This window comes from Vipera berus (assembly GCF_964194415.1).
Source record: "Vipera berus genome assembly, chromosome: 16".
NCBI classification, from domain to species: Eukaryota; Metazoa; Chordata; class Lepidosauria; order Squamata; family Viperidae; genus Vipera; species Vipera berus.
This window is the reverse complement of record NC_138219.1, coordinates 9,969,057-9,977,537: the sequence shown is the minus strand read 5'-3', so window position 1 is coordinate 9,977,537 and position 8,481 is coordinate 9,969,057. Positions and strand designations below refer to the sequence as shown.

The window sequence follows — 8,481 nt, the reverse complement described above, 5'->3', positions numbered from 1 at the left end:
ACTTGGGAAGAGGGGCCAGGCTCTCTTCCCACTCGTTGCAAGGGGGAGCGTGAAGCAACTCGCGCGCGTTGGCTTTCGGGGACAGCTAGTAAAAACCCGGACGCAAAGACGTTGCTTGCATTTTATTTGAGGCGTTCTAGACCCCAAGGTCAGAGCCGAAGTCGCCTTTCCTCCTTTTCCTCCCGACTGGACCGATGCCACCCGCGGGAGGCCCCCAAGTCGCATCTTCGTCGTGGAGGGGCGACGGCTGAGGAGCGGCCGCTCGGACATCGCTCTCTGGCGGCGGTTTCAGAAGCAGAAGCGAAGAGGAGACGGGGGGGGAACGCCTCGGAGGGCAGCCCTGCCGGGAGGGAGGCCGCGAAATCAAACGCGCGCGGCAACCGCCCTCCGGACCGAGGCGCGGATTTATGCTCCGCAATTACGCCTTTGACGATTCATTGATTGGCTGGATCGTTCCCTTACGGACGCCGCTTCCTTCCTCGCGGGCAAAAATCTGTTGCTGAAGCGCGGCTCCCGTAGGGGCGGCCCGGGGCTTTCCGGGTGGTCTCCCATCCAGCTCGGCAGCCGCTCTCGCGCCCCCGCCCCCACCGCGCGGGGAAAACCGGTTCCGCGCCTGCGCCTGCGCGGCGCGCGAGAGGCGGGGCGCGCGCGTGCGCAGTGGCGCCCGCCCTGAGCGGCGTTGCTGGTGCGACCGAAGGGGAGGGAAGATGGCGGCCGGCGGCAAGGCCTCCTCCTCCGCCTCCTCCTCCTCCTCCTCCTCGGCCTCGGCCTCGTCCGGCACGGCGGCCTTCTCGGCGCCGGCCTCCTCGTCGCCGCCCGCCTCGTCGGGGCTGGAGGCGTCGCTGGACAGGAAGCTGCAGGCGGTGACCAACACCATGGAGTCCATCCAGGGCCTCTCCTCCTGGTGCCTGGAGAACAAGCGCCACCACGCCGCCATCGCCCGCCGCTGGATCCACTGGATGCGCCGCTGTGAGCCACCCTCCCGGGCGGCGGGGGGGAAAGGGGGGGCGGGGGGCCGGGGGCGGGCAGTCCTCCCCGCGGTCCGCCCCTCGCGGCTCCGGTCCTGCTGGCGGCCGGGAGGGGCGGGGGGGGAGGGGGAGGGGGAGGGGGCTCCCTCCGGGAGGGGAGCATGGGCCCGGGAACCCGGTAGGAGGGGCCCCGCCGCCCCGGCCAGGGGCAGGCAGTCCTCCCCGCGGTCCGCCCCTGGCCCTTGGGGGCGGGAGGGGGCGCGCAGGAGCTGCTGGCGGAGGGGGGGTGGCCTCCGGCCGGGGACCGAGAAAGGCGCCTCCGCTTCGCGCTCGCCCGGCGGCAAGGGGGATCCCGGAGGACGCGCCCGTGCCTGGATCGGCGGAGAGGGGGCGAGGGTCCCCCGGGGGCGCCTGTGGGGGTGGGCTGGTGCCAGGTGTCCTCCGGTGCCCTGAAGGCATCGCCCGGAGAGCTGAACTGGACGGCCACTGGTCGCTGGACCAAAGTTTGATGGACACTTTTGGCCTGGATGATTGAGTCTCCCTTGACCAGCTTTACCCTCGTGGAAGTCTTACTGATCGTTACGTGTAATTTGTGTATGTACGTACGTTTACTTCTGTCATGCTCTCAGCATATGCTAAATAATAATTTGCATTTGAAACCATTTCTGGGTCTGCCTCCCGAGTGCAAGCAGGGCTGGGCACACGCCCTGAGCCCTTCCGAGGAGGGCCAGATGGAGGGGCCATCTATCCCTTGGCTTGGCTTGGGATCGTGCCCAGGTGCCAACCCGCTTCACAGAGGAGCTAAGGGAAAGGCTCCACGTTTGTGATGTGTCAGGCAGCGCAGTCTCTGTTTCTCTTCGGGGCTGATTTTTCCAAACACAAAATATTGAGGAGGAAGTATGGTCCACAATAAACCCATAAATGTGGCTAGATTGCTAAAAAGGTTGGGGATTATTTTCCTGGTGGCGAGCTCTTCCCCTCACTGGTCGCTGGACAAGTGGCACTTGCAACGTTATAGGAAATGTTTGGCTGATTAAGAGTCTTATTTCCACTTCGTTGGAGACTTTCCTCATCTTTCAAAAACCCTTGGCACGCGTGAGATTTTTTTTTTTTATTTTTTAAGAAAAATTGGTGTGTTTTTGTAAAGATTGTAACCATTGCTGTACACACGCAGGTGGGTCAAGGTCTAAAGTCTGTCTGTCGAGTGGTATTCCTGACTAATGTTCCAGCCTGCTTCCCTTAATCCTTGCTGGGGGTGTGACTCGCCAGATGCCAGAAGCACATCTGGAGGGTGGCAGGTGGGAAGCGGATTGAGAATGGTGTTTCAGTCTTTGGAGAGAGAACAAAAAACGCATTTTATGGAGGAGCATTAAAAAATATGCAAATCTGGGTTGCGAATGGAGTAGCACTGTTGGTGTCAACGGTTCCTGGCCATTGCATCTTTTTTTGTGTTGCGTGGATTAGTTTCTGAATGGGTGCCTGATCCCAGGGGCTGTTCGTCCTCTCCTCCCCCTCCCCACACTCCCAAATTCACTTGATTTCTCTCACAAGATAGTAAATTTCCTGAGTAAAAAGAGATGCTTTATCTACTCTTGTTTTCTGAGCTGTGAATCCAAAGGTTGGATTTACACATGCATGCTTCCTCTGAATATCTGAATGTTGGGAATGGCCTTGTTTTTAAGATTTTCTAAGAATTTGTGGGATCTGGAGACTGGCATGAACTCATATCTGTGAATATTTGCTTGAAATATCACCTAACGGTTAAAATCCTGAAGGGCTATGAAATGTTTGCCTCAGCCACAGCCCTGAGGGAACATCACCATCTGCAGCACAGTTAGTAATCTCATTAATTTCTCTTGGATTTCCACCCAAGACACAGAATCAAGGTTGTAAAAATTATCTGTCTCCATTTTCTGAAAATGTTAAATTATTACCACAAGCTACAGGTGTCTGTTTCCCACTCACGTTACTGACCACCATAAGGAGAACATGGCAAAAAAGCTGGTGTGAAAACTTTGTGGTGCAGTTGAAAAAACCCCTATTCGTGGTCTAGAGTAACACGGGTAGGAGCGGCATACAGGCTGCCCATAGAAACAAATAATTTACTGTTTCAACATTTTAATCAGATATCTGCTATGCTCCAAATTAAAAGGCAGTTCTTGGGTTAAACTCTCAGAGAGAGATTTTTATGGAGTTAAAAGAACAGAGTGAAGGTTTTTTGGTAAGGTGGAAGGAAGGAACGATGGCTAGTCTGGCAGTTCAGGACTGGTGCAAAAGCCGCCTCTGGCCTCGTTTCCCGTGGGTGCAGAATGGGGCTGTTCCGGCCGTGGCATTTCAGTGGGGAAGAATATCTTTCCCCTACACTGGCTGGGGGTGCCCCAAAGTTTTGGGCCCACCTAAACCAGGCCCTGAAAAGAATTTCCCTTCTTGAGAGCAGAGCTGGCTAGAAGCAGAGCTCTCCCTGGTCACTTCAGCGGGTGCCGAGTTAGGCTCCTGTGGGAAACACAGCGCCGGTTGCTGGCTCTTGACTGGACAGAAATACTGTGGTTGTGCGTTGTGGTCACCCCTTTGTGGAACCTTTTTATATTGGTGGGGTGGGGAAATTGGCTGGCTGAGGAATTCTGAGAGTTGAACTGCACATGTCTTGAAGTTGCCGCCGCTGAGAAACGCTGCCTTGCAAGTCGGAGAGAGTGAACAAGGTTGGAGCCTTCTGCTGCAGCAGAAGCAGATTGACCTTGGGTTGAATGAGGGCCGAAGCCCCAGGGTGGCAGGAAGGGGCCTCCAGACAGGAGTCTCTGCAGTTTGAACCCTCTGAGATGTTTAGGGGAGGAGGACTCTCTCACCAAAACCCTCACCGGGTCCCTTTTGCACGGATTTGTCCTTGCACGATTATGGTAGGAATTCCTAAGACAATCTGTGCAAACTGCACTTTGAAATGGCAGGAGAAGGAATGGCTGTAAACATCTCTCTGAAGGGCGTATCGGCGATTTGCTGTTTCTCCTACCGGTATACCGGTTGATACGTTGATTGTGTCATTGTTTATTTAAAGATTTTCTTCATCCAAATAAAATGATCCTTGAGTAGTTTGCAGAAGAGTGATTAGATAGTTCCTACCCTCAAAGATACAACACCCAAAGAAAACGGGCTGTTTTTTGTTACTGTTTTTTAAAAAAACAAGTAGTTGGTTTGACACCAGCTCCCTTTGGGGCTTTTGGTCATACCTTGGCCTGTCTATACACAACTTCCATTTGTTGCAGGGACACAGAGTTGGGAATTCTGACAGCCAGCGGAATAGCTGGTTGTCAGTGCTGGCTGACCAGGCCTAATGCTGATTGGTGCATTCTCCCTCTCTGAGGGTGAGATTGGTCCCCCTGTGCCTGGAGGGCACCAGTTTGGGACTCAGCCGTGCCAGGAATCTGTTTCCTTTAAAGTGCCAGAGAGGATTTGCTGTGGGTCCCTCTTTGTTCATGCCTCTGGCAAGAGACAGGATGGCTGGTCCAGCTGCCTTTTGAGCCCAGCAGGGGTTGAAATAATTCATCCTGTGGTCATCCAGGAAGGGAAGGTGGGCAGAGAGTCTGCCAGGGCTGGTGGGATTGTCCTCGGTTTGCCAGGGATTTTGGCCCCTGCAGCCCGGCAGAGAGAATTCGCCTTTCCTGTCCCAGATGAGGGGCGGCTGACGGCGGAGGGTCAGCTTCTGGGAGGGAAAACTTTGGGGGGGGGTCCCTTGCCATGGTGACCAGAGGCTCTTTCCTTTCCTGGCCCAGGGCGACAGTCGATAGTCTTGCAAATCTTCAGCACCCCGTCCCCACGGTGGTGCTTGGCTAGGTCACTCCGCAGATCTGAGTCTCCCCAGCTGGTAATCCAGATTTTTGGAAAGTAGGACACTGCCCACAGGTGTAAAATAGTAAGGCAGCTCATTCCTTAACTTGGGAAGAGAGAATGTGTGCCTTAGAAGTAAATGTGTGCTCAGTGTGCTGGAGGGTTACTGTGACTGCGCTGGTGTGAGAAGCATCAGGGCTCAGCGCTAAGGAGAGACAGCTTCCTTGGGATTCTTCCTCGCTGGCCCAGGCTCTTCTCCTCGTCCCTCTGCCTCACAGAGGTCCTGCTTGCTTATGGAGGTCTTAGATATAACCGGAACCCAACCTCAGTTTTAAAAGGAGCCTCGGCTCAGCCCCTTCCCAGGGCTGGGCATCGGGTCCCCGGACCCCCGGTCCCTGCCTGGCATCTTTGCAAAAGGGAGTGCCCTTAATTTGTGCTCTGTGTGTGTGTGAGAGAGAGAGAGAGGGAGGGGGGGGCGCACACACACGTTTGAGTAGAGAAGGGAAAATTTGGAGGCTGTTTCTCTTAATTAGGCGGGACAGGTTGGTGAAATAAGCTGAACCAGGAAGATCCACCAGCTTCATCCTTCCCCACCCACCCTCAGACCCCAAACGTTTGCGTGTTTTGTCCCTCAGGAGGATGCGATGTAGCCCGGGGACTCGAACCGGCCCCCTCTGCCCGTGGAGCAGATGAAGCAGGCGGGGAGAACGTTTTTGTCCCATTTTTCTTTCTTTCTAAACTTGGAGAAGCTGAATTCGGCCTTTGCTTTGCCTTTGAATGGCTGGTGCTGGATGAGGCCACCGGGACCCGAGGGGAACGCTCCTCTCGGGCGCACATGCCCGCTCAGCCTCTGCACAAAGTCACTGGCTTCGCTAGGGCGCTCCTCATGCCGGCTGGGAACAATGGGTGTTGTTATCCCACAACTCCGGCAGCCGGAAGAGAGCTAGTATGTAGGCCAGTAGGAAAGGCTGGCCCTACAGACCTGGGGCAGTGTGCCAGCCGGCTTCTTTAATTGGTCCCAATAATTATGCTCTTGCTAATTGGAGGATAGATGTGGGATGGATTGTGGTGTTAAGACCTGTCAGATAATAGCAAAGTAATCTCAGGGCTTCCCTTCTCAGGAGTCACGCAGTGCAAATGGCAGCCAGTCCGGCTGGGGTGGTTTGGAAAGGAAAGAGGGGTGCTTGGGGCCCCTTGTTGGGCTGGGGTCACGGGTGATCCAAAGGTTCACCATCACTCCTGGGGTGGGAGGAAGCCAGCCCACCCCCTTCCCAAGAAAAGCAGAGGGGCTGGGGGTGCAAGGGCTTCCATGTCCAGGGGTGGCATTGCCTGATGCCAACAGCCACCTGAGCCCCACAGAGCATCCCAAGTAAAGCCGCCCTCTGCCCTGGGAATCTGCAGCGGGAGGGGGGGTGTCTGTGTCTTTTGAAGAAGAAACAGCAGCACTAGAAATTTGTTTTTAATAGGGGGCAATTTTAAAGCTAGATCCGCCTGCAAAAATTGCAGCAGGGAAGAACAACTGCAAGAGTAATAAAAAGGGGGAAACGGCAGGGTTGAGGAGGGTTTTTTTTAAAAATTATCCTTGGAAGGCAGCCCGCCAGGGTTTCATGCACCAATGACTGTCCTCTGTTTTTCCTCTGCTTCCAGCTGGCTTCGCTCACCGACTGAACCTCTTCTACTTGGCTAACGACGTCATACAGAACTGCAAAAGAAAAAACGCCATCGTCTTTCGCGACACGTTTGCCGAAGTGCTGCCTGAAGCCGCTGCGTTGGTGAAGTAAGTTAAGGCTTTTTTGGAACCGTTTCTCTGCTCCTTCCGATCCCCGTGGCTGCTTTGCAGGTTTGCTGACAAATGTGCTTGAAAAAGCAAAGTGCCGAAAGGAGAGCTGCTTGGCCAGGTGCCAAAGGGAAGGGATGTGTTGCTTGAGAGGCATATTTGGACTTGACGAGAACTCCTGCATCTTAAGAAGCTCTAGTTGTCCTTAGAAAGCTACAAAGCTTTGGTTTAACTAAAGTTTGTTTGTCAACAATGCAAGATACTTGTTTCTTTTGTGTTTTATTGCCAAGGTTTACAGTTCTCTCTCTCCCCACTCTGCCTCCCGTGATCCTCTCCAAACCCGCATGCTAACTGGAGGTGAGGTGAGAGAGGGAGCCTGGGAGCCTTCCAGCTAAGTCAGAGAGAGAAAGTTTTAAAACTTGAATCAGAAACAGCTCAGAGTCTCTTGACTTGGAAATACGAGGAGGATGCTCCGCAAAGGTGATTCCCTCTTCCTGGCTGGTGGAAGTAAGCTGCAGGTGGCAGGGGTCGGCCTGGTCCCCTTGGGGTGGGGGGAGGGGGAGAGGATCCTCTGCTGCTGAGCCCTTCCTGGCCCTCGACTGTGACTGTGAAGCGCTGCCCGGCTAAGGCCGGGTAGTTCTTAGTTTCCCAAGAAAAGAGCTTGCTAGTCCTCTCCTCCTCGATTCCTCCCAGTGAGGCTTTCCCCTTGGTGGGGCTGCAGGGCTGGGAGGCATCTCCGGTCTAATCAGAGCTCCTTGGAAGCTTGACTTTCTTTGGGTCCAGCTGCCTCTGCTTTCTGCCTCTTTGGAGAGTTATGTGTGTGAAATCTTCTAGGGCAATATTTGGCTTTTCTCAGGGAAGATTTCTGTACTTTGATGGCGTAACTTTGCCTCCTGTTGACCCACAATGCTTTTACTGGCCTCTTTTGGGGTGGCAGCTGTGCTGACCAAAGTCTGGGGCCACCTGGCTTGGCGAACACACTCTCAAGCAGCGTTTCTCAACCTCGCCCACTCTTCAGGTAGACGAGGCAGCCTGTGGCCACTCTGGGGAGGGCATTTTTGAAGAGGTAGCTTTCTCCCACTCCTCACCATCCACTGAGGTTTGAAACTGCCGGTGAGGTGACTGTCCGAGGAAGACGCTTCGGCTGGAATTGCTCGTCTGGGGCCCTGTGCGCATTCGTCTGCAGAGCCCCTGTGGGAGAGTTCGTGCTTGGTTGCGAAGTTCTCTGGTTGGGAGAACCTCAGTTTGCCTGTGCTCTCCAGAGACATCCACAGATGAGTCCTCGCAGTCAGAGGACAGTACTGTGAAGTTCAAATATTTTTAGGAAGGTAGTGTTTTGGTAGCCTCTTTTGATTGTTTTCTCGCTCTGAGATTTAAGAAAGTTGCCCTCAGTTCGGAGCCTCTGTGTTGGGAATTTTTTTTCCTTCTGTATGTTACTGATAAAAGGTCCCCGTTTTAGTCTGAACCCTCGCTAGCATCTGAGGGTGAGTGGATTCCAGTCCGGAGGTGGAATCGCTCTCAGGGGGAAACTCTTTGGGTTCCTGCCTAAGCAGAAGGGACGCGAGGCATACAAACTCAGCCAGCCTTTTCTCTCTTGCTTGTAGAGATCCCTCCGTCTCCAAGTCTATAGAGAGGATTTTCAAAATATGGGAAGACAGAAATGTGTATCCAGAGGAAACCATTGCCGTTCTAAAGGAAGCTTTAAGTAAGTTCCCCTACATTTCCCTTTTTTCCTTGGCCTGTTGTGTGTTTTGTCCGTGCGTACACAAGCCAGACGGACTGAGTCAGGGATGCTTGGCATTGAGGCAAAAGAGGGCAAACAGGAGGGAGAAAGCTCAAAATTCTTGTCTTCTTGCACTGTTGGCTGAAACTCTGCTTTGTCCTTAATGTTTGTCCTCTTGAAGAGTTGAAAACCGC

At 54.0% G+C, this 8,481-nt stretch overlaps 1 protein-coding gene across 7 annotated transcripts in view; it reads left to right on the top strand.

The window, feature by feature from the left end:
- The first annotated feature begins 683 nt into the window (after positions 1-683).
- The window catches only part of RPRD2 (regulation of nuclear pre-mRNA domain containing 2), a 32,574-nt gene continuing 24,776 nt past the window's right edge, over positions 684-8,481 (top strand). For 5 of the 7 annotated variants that reach the window (XR_014028106.1, XR_014028107.1, XM_081340578.1 and 2 more), the window contains exons 1-3: positions 684-969; positions 6,435-6,564; positions 8,169-8,269. Coding sequence is in view for 3 of the 7 variants with exons in the window: in XM_081340578.1 (XP_081196704.1) it covers positions 708-969; positions 6,435-6,564; positions 8,169-8,269 (493 nt within the window). In the remaining 4 variants the exon portion in view is untranslated. Of the gene's footprint in view, positions 970-6,434; positions 6,565-6,919; positions 6,927-6,970; positions 7,072-8,168; positions 8,270-8,481 lie in introns of those variants that run through there. The other 2 variants (XR_014028108.1, XR_014028109.1) reach the window with 2 other exon arrangements.